Here is a 17,575-nt window from a genome sequence, read left to right on the forward strand (position 1 = left end):
TAGTCTATTCCACTGCGACCACCACAGTCCTTTTCTTGTCAAAAAACCAAATCATTGGGAAACTGAACCTCCGCAGACTTATGCCAGTAACTTATCATTGTCTCGTACATAAAGACATATTTTCCATAATCGCACTGACTGACAATTTTGCCGTTTCTTCGTCTTATTGACATAATCCTCACACGGCTTTCTCTGTCAATTTTTGTTATCTTTAGATGTCTATTTAGTTTTTAATTTCCTGTTAGTAGGCTCACTACAGTTGTAGAATGTAGAATGAGTTAAAGGGGGGGGGGGGGTTAATCACTGCCACGTTAAAGACCTATTGTGCCTCCCTTCCTTGAGTCATCACACAGTCTATAACCCATCATACCTCTGTTGTAGAGGGGACAGGGTATTTCCCATGACATCATCCTCCTCTGACAACAGATGTTCTTTTTCCGAGGGTACACACCCTTCCATGGTTGGAGTTGGGCCCTCCGTGCCCTTCACAGTTGAAGAGCTTACCTCCGGCTCCGTAGGTACCTGCTGTAGGCTGGAGGATCTGTCTCCATTTTCTCCACCTCTTTAACTTGGTCTCTCCTTAGACCTGATACCGGGTGTTGTCCCGTATCTATAATAGAGGATATGTCCCTCTTTCTCTATTGCCTCCTTGGATTTGAGGTCAATTCCTATTGTGAGGACCTGACCATGACCCTCCTCCCTCGAGTTGATGACTCGCCAACTCGATGTCCTTACATTGAAGTTCTGACCCTGGATAAGGCTCAGCAGGTAGGTCGTGTCTTTCCCCTTGCTCCTCGGCAAAAAGACCGTGATGGTCAATACAGTTTCTTTTTGTTTTAGCTTATCAGGTCTGCCATAAATGTAGGCGAATGTTCTCCTAAGAGTTGTTTCACTTGTTGAATATTTCCAACAAACTAGAGCTTTGTTGTCCACCCACACTTTAGTGGCCATTTTTATAATTAGTTTTGCAGCACCGCAGAAAGTTTCTGGACTTACAAATATCATTGATGAGCCTTGTTTGATCATTTAATCTGTCTTTCCATTGCCTTTTTGTCCCTCATACATAAGCTAACATATTTCAGTGTATTACTAGGGACTTAAAAAAATATTTTGTGGCAGAGGAATATTGTTCATATAGTCCTAATGTTTAAGGCGTTAGAAGTTTCATATAAAGTAAAAAATAACAATATTGAAATGAAAAGCAAGAAAAAATATTTTGACTTGTAATGTTTATTGAAGTGGCACTAGCTATTTCCTAAAAAATAACTTACTGATTCTATATTATATGTAAACATTTTAGCATTTACTGGACAACGCCAACCTTCCCCGCGAAGCTTACCTTGGAGTAGGCAACCTCGCTGGTCATTTCTGCCGTCAACATTCCTGCGAAAACAACGCAGCTGTTAAAGCTCTACTGAGCAAACTGTTAACCAAAATTTCAAACAAAGCCACCAACAGAGAACAAGAAAACGACATTATCTATGCTCTGAAAGCTCTTGGAAACGTTGGATTTTTGAACGACAACACCCTTCAAAAACTCACAGGAATTGCCCAAAATAAAAACTTACCAAACAGGTACATAAGCGTTATTTTAAATGAGCGAGATTATTTTTTAATAAACTTTTTTTTAGGGTGAGAGTAGTTGCTCTAGAAGCTTATTTAGCTGATCCATGCAAGAATAAACTTCGTGATAGCGCTCTACAAATATTGCAAGATATTCAACAAGATACCGAAATTAGGATTAAGGCTTACTTGGTGGTAGCTCAGTGCCCTAATGCCAAAGCAGGTAAATATTTTTAATATTTTATAAGTGGTCCGAGTTGTATCCCGGAAACTTCGCCGGCATATTCTGCAGATAAATAAAAAGTTTGTATAAATGTATGTCCTAAAATGCTTAGTTTCGGAGATACGGGGTGTAGAATTTCCAAATAATTTATGGAGTAACGTCAAATATTTGGGTGAAAATTAGGATGTATTCCGTTGCTTACCTTGGTTATGGTTTTATGTTCCGTTTCTATCAGTTGCCTGAAAGTTTTCTTATTATGGAACATGGTTCCTGAAAAATTCGGTTATTCTGCTGTCACCCAACTGTCACCAAACTAACCAGCGCGACAAGGCTGGTTTTTCTGGTATTGTTTGTCAATCAGTCATTTATATGACAGAAATCAAGCAAATATTGGAAGTTCGAGTGAAATTCTCATTTAATTTCTAAAATTTGTAATAATATTTTGTATTTACATCCAAAAGTAATGGAAGTAGACAGTAAAGGTAAATAAATTTCATTAACTAAACAGAATTACTTTTTAGGACCATTTAAACTTATCATGCAGCCATTGTTTTATGAAAAACAAGACAACAAGTAATCATCAATGTTTTGTAAGCTATAAAAATATAAATATTGATTAGATTTGTTTATTTATTATTGATCTGTTTTAATATTGGATCTGCAAATCTTCACTTGAGCTGCCTAACGAGTGTAACAGTTTATTAATACTTTTCAATTAAGTACTTTTCAATATTAAACTCCACTGAAAAGAAGAAGCAAACGTAAAAAAGGCAATAGGTACATTAAAAATGCATAAAAGATAAATTTTATAATAGAGGTATTGAAATTTAGAAAACGTCAACATTTGACGTTTCCAGTATTTTACCAAACCATTCCGTATCAAAACCCATGTTTTTCAGAAGTGTCTAGCCCTAGCAGTCAACTATTAAGCTTGACCAATCAGGTTGGTTAGCGTGGTTATTTGAGGGTGTTAATTCATTTGTGTTTGTCAATAACTCTAACGTGATTGGTCGGGCTTAATAGTTGCCTGCTAGGGCTAGACACAAGTTGTTTTTCAGGAACCGCTCTTTACCGTAGTTTACCGGTCTGGTTCGCCTGGTTTTGCAGCGGAATACTAGTAGGTCTGTTCGTTTTCCTGTTATTATCGATTTTGAATCGTCCTAGAATTCTCCAGCGCATGCGCAAATGAAATATTGTCTTCATATTTCCTTTTGCGCATACGCATCACAATTCTAGGACGGTTCAGAATCGGTAACAGGAAAACAAAAAAAGCTAGTGTTGAGTTTTTTGACATGAGGAATTTGATATTGATGTCAGTATGATCCTACTTGTAGACCTACATATTTTTTAACTGGTTTGAAGTGTTATAACTTTTCGTCCGTACCTGTATAAAACTACTGAGTAAAAAATATACATTTACGAAGTTTTTTAAGTAACAAAGGTCTCGTGGTAAAAGTCGCTACGAGTAATGGTTCTCGAGATATTTGGAATCAAAATTATCAATACCTGTCTTCATTGACACATTTTTCGAAAAAAAAAACTTATGATTAATTTAAAAAAATAAAAAGTTCCTAAGCATTTTAGAACATACATTTATACAAACTTTTTTACTTTTTTCATCTGCAGAATATACTGACGAAGTTCCCGGAATACAGTTCGTACCACCCTGTATATTAATAATTACTCCTTTTCTAATGACAAACCTAACTTTAAGCATGCGCTTGTGACATTTTCAATGTCGATATTGTCGACAATTACTTCATAGTCTCGGTTGTCAATATATCAATCTCATATTGTCAATGTGTCGAGATTGACTGTGGTGCCAAATGTGCTAATGTCGATATATTAGGTTATTTAGTTTTTATTTTATTTTTTTTTAAATTTAGGAAACGCTATTAAGGCTCTGATCGAAAAAGAACCAAGCATCCAAGTTGGCGGTTTCATAACATCTCATTTACGTACCATCCGCACCTCCACCAATTCAGACAAGGCCCTAGCCAAGCAGTTCCTCAACTTCGTCCCCAAGAAGCAATTCACCTTCGACCCGCGCAGGTACTCCTTCAACAGCGAATTCTCCTACGCCATCGACACCCTCGGCGTTGCCACATCCACCGAAGCCAACCTCATCTACTCCCAGAACTCCTGGTTGCCCAGGTCCACCAGCCTCAACTTGACCGCTGAAGTTTTCGGGCATAACTTCAACTTCCTCGAGCTCGAAACCAGACAGGAAAACTTGGATCGCTTGGTAGAACACTACTTGGGACCTAATGGTCTGGTTAGGAGTACTCCTGGAAAGGAATTCGTAACTAAAGCTGTAACAGGATACGGAAAATTAACTGAATACGTTCAGAACAAGTTGAAGTCTGAACTGCACAGGGCTAAGCGTGATGTAACCAAAGCAGAAATCGATGCTATCGCTAAACAGGTTCAGGTTAAGACTAACGAGCTTAACAAGGACTTGGATTTGGATTTAACTATTAGGGCTTTCGGATCTGAACTGTTCTTTGTGAATGTTAACCAGGAAACTGCATCTTTAACTCCCGAAGCGATCGTTGATAGGATAGTGTCCCAGTTGAGTCAAGGATTGGATAAATTAGTCAACTTCCATGTAAGTTAAAATTTAAAATACAATTACCAAAATCTGATTACATATTTTCTATAAAAATAATTTCACACTTAATTAAGATCAATTGAGGTTATTTTGATAGATTCAAATTAATATTCATTAATAAGCTAAGTTTTACGATTTAGCATCAGTAGATCTTTATCTAATATGCAATATGTCCCCGGGATTCTCTTTACAATAAGACGAAAAACTTTTTTATTATTGACATTTTGAGAAAAATGCATCCTTCATAAAAATTTTGGCTTGTTCTAAAATGGTTAATCCAGTTTATACTTTTCCAAATTTTAATACCCTTTCAGAGAAAATTACGTTTCTATGGTAATATAACTTTGTTTTTATTCTTTGATAGATTGTTATTGATATAATTTTAATTAACGTCATATTTTTTGTAGTTTTAGAATCTTAAAGAAGGCACAAAATTTATTTAGTTTACTGCTACGGAAAGGGTGATGACAGTTATCGGAAAATGTGATACTTTAACAACAGCAAAGAATATTATGACGTTAATCAAAATTAATAATAACCATCTATCAAAGAATAAAATCGAATTGACATTACCATAGAAACGCCTTTGGATTTTTAGAACTTATGGAGATTTCGAAAAGTATATAAACGAGATTAACCATATTAGAATAAGCAAAAATTTTTATGAAGAATGTATTTTTCTCAAAATGTCAATAATAAAAAAAGTTTTTCCTCTTGTAAAGACAATCCGGGAACATACTGTATAACATTTTCGTATCACTGTTTTTGTTACCATACTCCTCCGAAACGGCCGGTTTTGATGAAATTTTAGATGTACCGTATGATCGAAAAAAAGCGATGGCTATGAAATGAAAATCGCTGTCATTTTATATGTAAATTTATATTGGAAATGTCATCGATCGTCATTTCCCAGCCAACTGGACGCCGTTTTTTCGATCATACGGTATATTCAGTAGTTCTGAGAATAGGTTGTTATCTATTTTTTATACTGCTAAGTAATAAGGATGGTTCACCTCAGTTTTTTTACCAAGTTTTTTTTTTACTTTTTGGACAAAAATTTTTATTTTTATTTTTTGTGATGCGGCATTAAAAATACATACAACACTAAATTTTTACCCCTATATTCTGATCAATTATCACTATCACAGTGCTCTATGTTTCTTCCATTCATATACAAGGTGTCCCAGGCTGAGCGTGCATTAGAAGATTCTAGAGAACTACAATATCTACATAGATCGGAAATTATTTGCAGTGTTTCACAACGAGATGATCTATCGATTAAAAATATTTTCAATATGGCGGCACTTCCGGAAATACCGGAAGTTGACAGCAACTTTCTTATTTTAAAGGGGTATCCCCATTTTATAATATATACTTAAATTCTCTCTCTAAAATTATATGAATTTTGATATCAAACACTATATCTAAAATCAAACAAAATATCTAATATTTAAAATTTTTGGAGGAAAAAATCTGTATAGCCTAAACGAGAAATTTAGTGATTACCACAGCCATTCTAGCATAACGAGAAGACATGTGGCTATCTATTTCAAAAATTAAATTGTACGAATGTCATATAATATTGGCTGTAACCGTCATGGAATTGGGCGATTAAAAAAATATCATAAATATGTTTTTTCAAATTGAAACCCACTTTTTTATTTCACTAGTGAAAATGTTTTTTAATTCGTTACTTTTTGATTATACATGTTCCTACACCTAAAATTAATCGTTTTTAAGTTATTTAAGTTTTAGTTTTAAAGGGTATATTTTTTTGTTTTTCAACCAGTAGCTTATGACTTTAAATGTCACGCGATGTGAAACTATATCTGGCCATGTCATATTGCTATTAGCTATCACTAAAATACGAGATTAGATACAGTATTTATAATATACGAAATTCAAATAATTAGTTTTTTGACAGAAGGAAATAAATTGTGTGATGGTTTGACACTTAATGTCAAAGAAAGCTAGATAAAATCAAGAAAAAAAATACGCTTTAAAACTAAATGATAAACTCAAACGATTTATTTGAAGTATAGGAACATCAAAATTTAATGAATTGAAAAACCTTTTCATTAGCGAAATAAAAAAGTGGATTTCCATATGAAAAAAAATGATTTATGATAATGTTTTGTAATCACGCAATTCCGTGATAGCTACGGCCAATATTATATGACATTCCAATAATTTAATTTTTGAAATAGATAGCCACATGTCTTCTCTTTATGCCACAGTGGCTGTGGTAATCGCTAAATTTGACATTTAGGCTATACAATTTTTTTTGACAGGCAGTCTTTTTCCTCCAAATTTTTAAATATTTTTTTTCTCAAAAATGGTTAATGCTAGGTATAGAGTGCTTGATATCAAAATTCATAAAATTTTATAGAAAATTTAAATACACAATGAAAAATGGGGGTACATATTTAAAATAAGAAAGTTGTTGTAAAATAAGAAACTTCCGGTATCTCTGGAAGTGCTGCCATATTGAAAATATTTTTAATCGATAGATCTCATTTTGAAACAATGATGTGCAAAAAATCGCCGATATACATAGATATTGTAATTCTTTAGAAACCTCCAATGCATGCTCAGTCTGGGACACCCTGTATACCACATCCTCACACACTGGACGATAAGTCATTTTTGAAGTGAACAAAATTCAAGGCCGCGACACACGATCTAGCGTCATGTAATGATCGAAAAAGGGGAATGGATCGTCATTTCAATACAAACTATAGATCACCCTGTGTGTGAATTACAGTACCTGAGGGCAATTATATCATCACATCGATGAACTAAATATAATGCAGCTATTTTCTAGAAAGACACATTCTAATATCACAATTTTATTTCAGGAAACTCTTCGTCGCAATTTACTCTTCCTAGACGCCCAAATCGACTATCCAACTTCACTCGGTTTCCCGCTACGTCTAGCCGTTGAAGGTTCAGCCTCACTCCAAGCCCAAGTCCAAGGAGCAATCGACGTGCGCAAAATCCTTAATAACCCAGACAACGGACAACTATCCCTAAAACTCATCCCCAGCGCCAACATCGAGATTTCTGGACGCTTAACCCTTGACGCCTTGGTGGTAGAAAACGGTCTCAAAGTTGTTTCAAACTTATACACAGCCACTGGAGGTGATGCCAGCTTATCCTGGGACAAAAGCTCCGGATTTGAATTTAAATTTGGCCTACCGGTACAAGAACAGAAGATTGTATCTGCTAATCACGAAATTGTGTTCCATACAAGAGAACAAGCTGGCAAAGAAAAGAATCTCCCTCTTAAATTCACCCAAGTGAAAGATTTCTCGGTTTGTCTGGACCAATTTAGTCCATTCATCGGCCTAACTTTCTGTGCTGAAGTTAATGGGCCTAATGTAGGTGGAAAACAAGTTCCTATTCTACCCTACCCACTTGCTGGAGACGCTAAACTCGCACTAACTATCGAAAACGACGATGTTTCTGAATTCCTCATCAAGCACTCGGTTCAAGGCAATCCTCCAACTCACGCTGAGTTAGTACTACAGACAATCGGCAAGAACAAAGCAGTTAAGGCCACTTTGGACCTTCAAGGAGAATACTCTCCCGAAAAATTCATCAAACTTAGTTTGTCATCAGCTGGAAAGAACGCAGGTGCTGAGCTAAGATACATTCACACCAACGTAGAAAGATCTCTCTTAGCCAAAGTAAACAACGATCAAGACGTATACTCGGCTAAATTGGGGATAGCTATCTCAGGCTCGCCTCAGCGTACAGTTTATAAGCCACTAATCGAATTGAAGACACCAGGAGGTCAGCAAGTGTTGCCTGTGCAAGTACAGGGTCAGATTATTGTAGAATCTAATGGAAACAATGTAAAATATGTGTTTGACAACGTGAAGTTCCTCTATGAAAACAAGCAGTTCAGTATCACTGGTCATGTTGGAAATGAGGGTGGTGTTATTGACAGCGATATTAAACTGTCAGATGGAAAGGAATCTGTTAATCTAGTTGGTAAGTTACTAAATAATGTTATGTTTAAGAACTTTACTATTTACCAATTATTGAAGGCTTAAAAAAGGATAGAACGTTTCTAAACACACAAATCTATTTCCAAAAAATTATATTTTCTCAAATTTTAAACTACACCGTTTAAAAATAATGCTTGTCCAATATAAAAATAAATTATAACCTTCTTAAGGTCAACTGGTAGTAATAGCCATTCAAAATAAAGAAGAGTACGGGTCAAGCCTAGGGCACGACCTCGCCAAAATTATCACCGATTATCATATCCCAGCTGTCTTTGACGCCATTTTTTTCGGTCGTATGGTATATAATTACTCTCTAAGTACTGACAATATGTTAAACCTTTTGATTTAATATAGTACCTTAAATGATCGTAATACAAAAAATTAATTTATATCTAATTTTTTAGGTCGATTCCAAGCCACCTCAGAATTGATCAACTTCAACGCGAAAGTCCTCAACACCATCAACAGCAAAGCCAACTTCAACCTCAAAGGAGAATTCAAAAAACAACCCAAACTCTACGAGAGCTCTCTCAGTTTAGTACACGGTCCCGATCTAAACTCAAAAACCTCAGTTCTAACTCTCAAAAACAGCTTCGTCAACCACTACGTAAACGCCCAAGACTACAAACTGGTATTCAAGAACAGCGTCAACTACCCGCTTTTGGGAGTTGGTGCTAAATTGGAGTTGGAAAAAACACCAAAAACTCTGGAATACGAAGTTAGCGCCGAATATGGAGAAGTGAAATTCGGTTCAGAACTCGAATTAAAGACCAACCAGAAATCAGAAGGAGATTACGATTTAGAATTCGATCTGTGGGGACTGGAGAACAAGGTTGAATTAAAATCAAGCAGGCAGGTCTTGCCGAACGACGAGAGTAAAATCAAAAACACCATAGAAGTGAACGGTAAAAAACTGGAAATTGACGGTAAAGTACGTCATTCTATCCGTCCACATAGCATCGATGTTGGTGCTGATCTCTCAGTAAACCTCCCAACACAAGCAGCTCCTTTCAAAGTCAGCAGCGGATTAAAGATCAACAAAGAGGAATTCGACGGTTTCCAAAAAATCAGCTCAGGAAACGAAGTAATTGTTGATGCTTTCCTCAAAGCCAACCCAGGTTTAGACGCTAACGGAAGCCTCAAAGTTAACATCAAAAATATAATAAACATCGACGGTAAAATCCACTCAAATAAAGGTTCAGGTAATGGGGAAGTTTTAGTCGATATCCCAGGTGGTCAAAGACAGATCAAAGGAGAAACCTCTTTCCATATAGTACCTTTAAAAGTTCTTGACTTCACTTTCACACTCTATCCCTCTTTCAATAAGGACAAAAACCTTAAAGTGTTCCTCAGCACTAACAACAAATACTCCGACACTAGTCTAGAATCTAGTAATAAAGTAGATATCTTAGGAAATCCTGTAGAACTTAACCTCAAAGTATCCAAAACTGGAGACAGTAAAAATGGCAAGCTCGACAGTGACGTCGAAATAACTCTACTCAACGACCAATACATCGCCATTAAAGCAGCCTGTGATCACAAACACATCAACAACTTAGAAAGTGGACAGAGCCAGGGTAGCATCGAGTACAGGAAAAATAAAAACGCAGCTGGCAAGAAACTGACATTCAAGGGAGTATGGAAGGACACGAGTTTCGAGGATAAAATCTTTGACATCGACTACACGTTCTCTGCTGACGATAGTAACGGTCAAAATATCAACTACGATATCGCATTGAAACGATCAGTTCAAGGAAACAACAACCAGATTTCTGGAAGGGCTAAGCTTTATGGCAGTGCCTTGAAAAACCCTCACGAAGCCTCAATAACTCTTCAAGGTAACGCTGAAATTGGGCAGTACGAATTAGTTAGCACTCATGGTCCAGGTGACAGTGTCAACATTAAAGGAAACTACGACATCAAAAATGAAGATAAGGCATCTGGAGCATTTAATTTACAAGCTTCATCGACTTACAAAGCACTAAAAACCCTAAACCTCGATCTTAAAGGATCAGTTGTTCGTCCTAGAGGTATCGACCAACCTATCCAACTCGAAGGTTCTGTCAATATCTTCGCTGACGATGACGGAACTCAGCCTGAACCTATCATCGATTTCAAATCTCAGGGAAGTCTCAGAGCAGGAATTAAAGATGGAGAAGTAAAAGGAAATGTGGTTTTACATAATGTCGACCCTATTAACTTCGATGCCAGTTATAATATCGAAAAAAGCAAAGAAAGCGGACATTTACTTGTTAACTACGCTAATGGAAAGAGTATAAAATTGGACGGATCATTTGAAAGAGTTTCTGAGCTTCATATTAAGTTGGCTGCAGATTTACATACACCAGTTGAAGGATACAAAAGCGTTAATCTGTTGATTGACTCAAAACGTACCAAAGATAACAGGGAATTCCAAGGTCTGACTAAAGTTACTGTTGAAGGAAAGGTTTACAAGTTGGAGTCCGATCTGGCTCTGAGCGATCTGTCACCTGTCATTGATATTAAGTACACCAATCCGGAAGGAAAAATCAGCCAAGCTTATCTGAAAGGAAACAAAGTTAATGACAGACAATATGGAGGTATGTATTCAAATTAATATAAAACTTCTTAATATTGATTATCATGATTGTCATATACAGAGCGATTAACAGTGATTGAACTAGTTGGCTATTCTGATTTTGCTAGTTTGGTTGGTAATAAATTTACTGTGGACTGGAATGTTTATCTACTGTTTTTGTTTATCGACCAAGAGCGTCAAAACTAACCAAAAATTAAATAAAACGATTAATTTTTTGACGATTTTTAAATTTGCTTTACAAAATAATGTGAGACCAATCAAAACTAGATGAGAAAAAATGGATCTGAGGTTTTCTAATTTAATTATTGAATAAGGGTATTAAAAATATTGGTTAGGTTACGTTCTCGTAATAAATTTCGATAATAAAATGCATATTAATAGATATACAATAAAAACATTTGAACTTAGTAGTATGAAGTTCTACATATTTAAATTTAAAAGGCAAAATGTACCTTTTTATGGGTTATCATATTGTTTCATCTTCGTTTGTTACTTCCTGGTTAACATTATTTTGAAATCGTCCAACTATACGTTTCTGATATTTAATAAATACTATAATTAAATAATGCTCCAAATTGAGATTCTGTTTTTATTAAAAGTAGTTACTTCATTGATTACGTTCAATTTCTAACGTTGTTTCGAACGCAGGGATTAAAATAAGCCATGATATTGTAAGTATTCCTTTTTCAAGTCGAATACTATAGTTCAATTGAAAAATAGTATTTTTTTACATTAAAAAATACGTAGATTACACAAATAACAAAGTGGAAATTTTCCAGAATATAAAGAAAACTCCAAAAAATTGAAGTCAGTGAATTGATATTTGTTAAAATTTTTTGATCGATAAAAGTTTTAGAATCAGTTCTTCTTCTTCTTTCGGTCCCATATACAATCTTAGAATGACAATAAAGGTTTATTTAAGCCAATCTTCCGGTAATTTACTAGCATCAGTACCAATCACAAATTCTCTAACGTAGTATTGCCAACTATTTTAACTATAGTTGGTCGCTCTTAAAAAGTGACATTTTAATCCTGTTTGTATCATCCGCAGATGATAAAAACAACTGAGTTGAAACTTGGTTTAGTTACTCAAAACATCCATAATTGTATTTTATTTTGTTACAGGTGAAGTGAAAATTATAAGTGAACCAAGACAATTCCACCTGGACGGTTCCTTGAACGTCAATATCGAAACAATAGACAATTTCGTTATCAAAGGAAAAATAAACTCCCCCAGTCTAAAATGGAACAAAATCGTTTTTGAAGCACAGAACAAACCTGGAAACAACGACCGCAAAATCCAAATCCTGGTAAAATCAGACGGAAAGAACATCATTTCCGGCTCAACAAGCTACTCGTCCAAAGAAGAAAACGGTAAAGTAATCGTAGAAGGCTCTGGGTCGTTCAAGGTCCACGAAGAAACCAAATCTGGCAACTTCAAATACATTTCCCAGAAACTGGAAACCGCAAAGAACGGAGAACAAGGAACACAGGAGTCGTTGGATGCAGTTTTGGGCAGCAAGGCTATTGATGCTGAATTCAAATTGACCGATAAACATTTCAGGTTCCAAACTTCTGTGTGCGAACAGAAGAAAGAGTGTACTTATGTGGAGATCGACAACAAAATCACTTCTAACGGTAAATTACAATAACTATTAATTTGAAATTAAAGACATTTTGGACTTCTACTGTCTTCATCTAGTGTGAACTAATAAAAATTCTAAAACTACCGAGCCTATACAAGGTGTTTCTATACAAGGTTTTTACCACGCCACTTTCAAAGAAATTATAAATTTGACTATAATAATAATTTCCTAATTTGAATTTTTTAGATATTAACAACTTCAACCAAGTCCTTGAAGTAAACCTGGATCTGCGCAAGTTAGGTCTCTCTCACGAATTTGGATTAAAGGCTGTAACTTCGAAGAAACAATGGCTGATAGATCACACCGTCGATGCCCATTTCCAGAACCAAGAAAACAGCAAATACCAGTACAGTTTCTATATTCATCCCCAGGAAGCTGGATTATCATTGACCACACCCAAAAGAATAATTGCTCTCGAAGGTAAATCTCATCTGGACCAGAAGAGCGGAGAATATGCCAAAGGAAACGGAGATATCGGGTTCTATCTGGATAAAAAGAATCACGCTAACAAGAGGACTGCTTTGACATGGAGCTTCGATGCTAACGCCAGAGGAATCGTTACTGGGGATGTTAAATTCACTCACCCAGGTTTACGTAAGGTAAGTCATATGTCAAACATAAATCATAATCATTATTATTAGCTTATTCGATCATTTCCAATTATGGTGTAGCCGTAGATACTCTCTTTGTAATTGTTGTCTATTGTTGGCTATGCGGGCCCAAATTATTCCTGCTAATTCCCCCAGTCCCATCTCAGGTATGGTCTCTCTTCCTGTGATCTCTCTTCATCTAGGTCTCTTAATTCCTCGTGGGTACCATGCTGTATTGGTCATACCATGCTTTTCCATGTGATCCATTTGTTGTCCATCCTTCTTGCCAAGTATCCTGGGGGATTTAATTCTGTTGATGACATCTATTACATTGGTCTTTTGTCGCATCCACTCTATTCTTTTACGATCTTTCTTGGTTATTTCTAGCATATTTCCTTCCATTGAGCGTTGTGCGACCTGCAGTTTCCTTATAATGTCCGTTTTAGGGTGGCTGCAACGACGCGCGACGTCCCGTAGAATTTTTAGAATTTTAGAATGAGTGGGAGGGGGGTTAATCACTTCGACCTTACAGATCCATTGTGTCCCCCTTTCTTGAATCATAACTCATCATACAGTCCCAGGGCTTTGACAAAAGCCAGTATCTGGGACGGTTTTATAGAGGGTAGTTCTCCATCTCCAATATCAGTCGTACCAAAATTACATTGGTCGAATATTTTCTTCTTTAGATAAATTGGCATTCTACATTTGAATATGATTGAGATTCTTCCATAAGTACTCCATGCTAACTTAATTTTTCTATTGATTTCTGGTAGTAGAGATCCCAAGCTGTGTATTAGTTGTCCCAATACATATTCTTCTACTATTTCCAATGTTGTGTTATTTATTAGAATGTCTTTTCTGTTTACTAGTTCGTTGTACATTATACTTTACTTTTGGGACCCACTTTATTGCTGGTTGTATTTAGTTCGTTAATTTGTGCTTTTAGTTCTTCAAGACTATTGGCAATTAGGACTATGTCATCAACAAATCTTAGGTGGTTAAGATATTTCCCATCTATTTTTACTCCTTTGTTGGCCCAGTCCAGTTGACGAAAAATTTCTTCTAGTGTTGCTGTAAGCAACTTTGGGAATATCGCGTCTCCCTGTCGTAATCCTTTGACAGCTGGGAACTCTGGGTTTCTTTTATAAATCATTACTCTTGCTTTGGCTTCTTTGTATACAATTATATAAATAGGTACGATATAGGAAGCCTAGTCTGGTACGACAAAAAATATTTTGGCAGACGACATTGTCTGTCGAAATGTTCTCTGACTCGTCCAATTAACCTTTAATTGAAATTTTGTCTTGCTATACCTGTGCTACTGTTATAAATAATATCCTTCATTTCTTCTAGCCACTGTCAGCATCTGTTAAGACAACCAGAAGCGGCACTCCCTACAAAGGAAAATTAGACTTCATTACAGAATTGGACGTGTTCGCTCAAGACAACCAAAAGATTGTTACCACATACACTCAGGAAGTCAACATTGATGAATCATACGTGAAGGGTTTGAGCAAACGATCAATCACCATTCAAAGCAAAGGTTTAGGCATCGACTTCGCCACCAGCGAAGATATATCTGCAGACAGAAATGCTCGCGTAAGTCTATTTTTTCTATGTCTTATTTATAGAGAATAACCTGCCTTTAAGAGTCCATTTCACTAGTACGAAAAAGTAGCAAAATAAGCGTTCGGCATTTAACGTTTTATGTAAAACTGTCTAGATATTTTTACACAAATGAAGAAGGAAGTTAAAGATAAAGGATTATACTATATCCGTATTGTAGCACATTTTTAGACAACTTCTTTATTTTTAAGATTTTGATGGTCAAACATCAACAAAATATTCCATATCTTTAGACTAAATTTTCTCGAAAATGAAGACATAATTTAAAATTTCGTTACAATACGGAAATAGATTGAAGAAGTTTTGTGATTACAGTGATATATAATTTATATGGTTTTGTAACAAATTACTCGCTATTTTATGGCAAATGCTGAAGCTCTGTAAACCTTAATCAAGCCTTAATCAAAGCACGTGTGTTTGGAATTCTGGTGTGGTTTAACATGACAGGATCGGGCTAAGCCTTAAGCCGGAGTCTCGTGCATCCGAAATCCGATGAGACGATGATCCGACGGTGCTCCTATTGGTCGAAATATTTTGTCACCAATTTTTATCCGATATTTTTAACTAATCGTCCGACGTCGTATAAAGCTAAATGTTAAAAAATCAAGCTTTAGGCATATTTCTGAAATATGATATATATTTCCTTCGGCCACACACCCGCTTTAAGCTTGATTTTCATGCATCCGTTGTCCGACGATACGTTGATACGATATTAATTTTATTGCTATTAGAATTTAAAGACTTTGATTGGTTAGAAAATAACGCAGTTTTTAAATTTATTGCATTTTCATGCGTTCGTTTATCGGATATACGTTGGTGTTATTTTATATTTTCGGTTCCATAACGATTTTGCTATTTTACTTATATTTTTATTAAGGTTAAATTAAATTTGTCAAAAAAGTGTCAAAACGTCCGTTATCGTATGAACGGGTCCGTTGACGGGCTGAAGTAAAATATTTACGGATGAAAAGTGGCGCGAAAACGCTATGACCAATCAGAGCACCGTCGAACCATCGCACTGTGGTTCAGATGCCGTCTGTAGCGCGAATAAAGTCTTTAAACAATCAATTGGCTTACGTCATTACTTATAGGACTTGCTTTAGATAAGTATATTGAAGATTCGTCAATATTTGTCAAATTGAAAGGGCGGGAGTGGAAATAACCCTTAAAAATTCAACAAAACTTTAAGAATAAAAATTTACGAGAAATATTACTGATTTTAATTATTAATAATGCCAATTGAAAGGACTTTCTTTTAAAGTTTTGTTATACTACTGATATCGCGTATAAGATCCGTATTAAGTATAAAAATAATATTGCTCGCAATGAAACACACAATTGAGTAATGTCCTACCAAAATCTTATTTGTCAGTAGTTGAAAATCTATAATTTGGTTTTTATTAAAAAAATCTCAATCAAGATAATAGTAATATGTAACTATTCGTATTTAATGAACCCATAGTAAAGTTTTAGCAATCAACATTATAAATATTATAACAGAACCGTATTTTTTAAAATTAACAAATAATGGATTTTTATTCTATCAAAATTAACCAAATAGATAACTTTTAATAATTTTCTACTTAAAAACGATAAACAGAAAAATAATAACAAGAAATTAAATAATATCATTCTAAACTAATCTAAACCTAAGGGACATAACATAAAAATAATACTGTTTTATACAGTATAAGTACCTCACGAAGAATGGTCATGACATAAAAAATAAATATAAAGTATTTAGAGCCGAGTTTTATAACCTATAATTATTGGAAAATGACTTTTCTATCAATAATTGTTAAGACCAATAATTACTCGTGAAATGAAGTTTACAGTCTAATTAATTTCAATACAAATAAAAAAATAATTTAAATTCATAGATTAACTAGAATAAATTATTGAAAATGGGTAAAAAACAAATTTTATAAATATCAATAATTTACCTATAAAAAAACGCAATTCTATTTCAAAAAGGAAAGTAAATAATACAAAACACATTAAATTTTTGCAATCGTACTTCAGGTTTCCAAAAAAATGATGATGTTTTAACATAATGCTTTTGGTGCACTGGCTAGCCTTCCACCGCTTTTCCAAGTTTTTCAAAATTTTTATTACCTTTTCATAAGTTTTTCGGTTGCTATTTATTTTAAGACGTTTTTCAATATTATTGCAGCATGATTTTCTTCCAAGATGCTTGAATTTCAACCAGTGCTCGTAGATTTCCATATTAGATATGGACTTATGATCTAAAACAACAAAAAAAACTATTGCGGATACGCAAGGATATAATGAAACATATTTTATTTTAAAGCTAACATACTGGGGTATCTAACGAAAAAGGTAACATGAGGTGCCAAAGCGTGCCTTTTTTTCCGGCCCTTATATATAAAAATATTATAGAAAAATTGGGGCTCCATAAAAACTAATTACCACCTGAGGATTGAACTCACCTCCATCATCAGCCATAATCACAAATATTTTACTTATAAATGATTTATCACAATATAACTTATTGCCCCGCTATCGAACGTTGAAACGGGTTTGAACAAATACAAAACTTTTGACCGATAAAAATCTCAAAATGCAAAGGACGAGTAGGTTCCATTTCGTGGGTGCAAAAACTAGTCTTATCAGTGTTTTCTTTTTTGTTTTCGATGAGGGTATATCCGATAAGTATTTATCTTTCTAATAATAAATTTTGGACAAAAAAAAACAAATTTCAACA

The 17,575-nt window shown here is 35.0% G+C and overlaps 1 protein-coding gene and 1 long non-coding RNA gene across 2 annotated transcripts in view; one reads left to right on the plus strand and one right to left on the minus strand.

Moving 5' to 3' along the window:
- LOC115887546 (apolipophorins) overlaps positions 1 to 17,575 on the plus strand; it is a 48,903-nt gene that overhangs the window by 14,121 nt on the left and 17,207 nt on the right. Inside the window, exons 8-15 of the mRNA XM_030907008.1 lie at positions 1,301 to 1,575; positions 1,632 to 1,786; positions 3,673 to 4,394; positions 7,256 to 8,393; positions 8,815 to 10,989; positions 12,114 to 12,626; positions 12,821 to 13,233; positions 14,578 to 14,823. Of these exons, the coding sequence (XP_030762868.1) occupies positions 1,301 to 1,575; positions 1,632 to 1,786; positions 3,673 to 4,394; positions 7,256 to 8,393; positions 8,815 to 10,989; positions 12,114 to 12,626; positions 12,821 to 13,233; positions 14,578 to 14,823 (5,637 nt within the window). The remainder of the gene's footprint in view (positions 1 to 1,300; positions 1,576 to 1,631; positions 1,787 to 3,672; positions 4,395 to 7,255; positions 8,394 to 8,814; positions 10,990 to 12,113; positions 12,627 to 12,820; positions 13,234 to 14,577; positions 14,824 to 17,575) is intronic.
- Positions 16,192 to 17,484, minus strand: LOC115887547. Its single transcript, XR_004051107.1, has 2 exons — positions 17,301 to 17,484; positions 16,192 to 17,096 (listed from the first exon to the last, which is right to left on the minus strand). It is a non-coding gene; the product is annotated as an uncharacterized LOC115887547 (long non-coding RNA).

The sequence above is a fragment of the Sitophilus oryzae genome, unplaced genomic scaffold, assembly GCF_002938485.1.
Source record: "Sitophilus oryzae breed Bouriz unplaced genomic scaffold, Soryzae_2.0 scaffold_577_pilon_pilon, whole genome shotgun sequence".
Classification (NCBI taxonomy): domain Eukaryota; kingdom Metazoa; phylum Arthropoda; class Insecta; order Coleoptera; family Curculionidae; genus Sitophilus; species Sitophilus oryzae.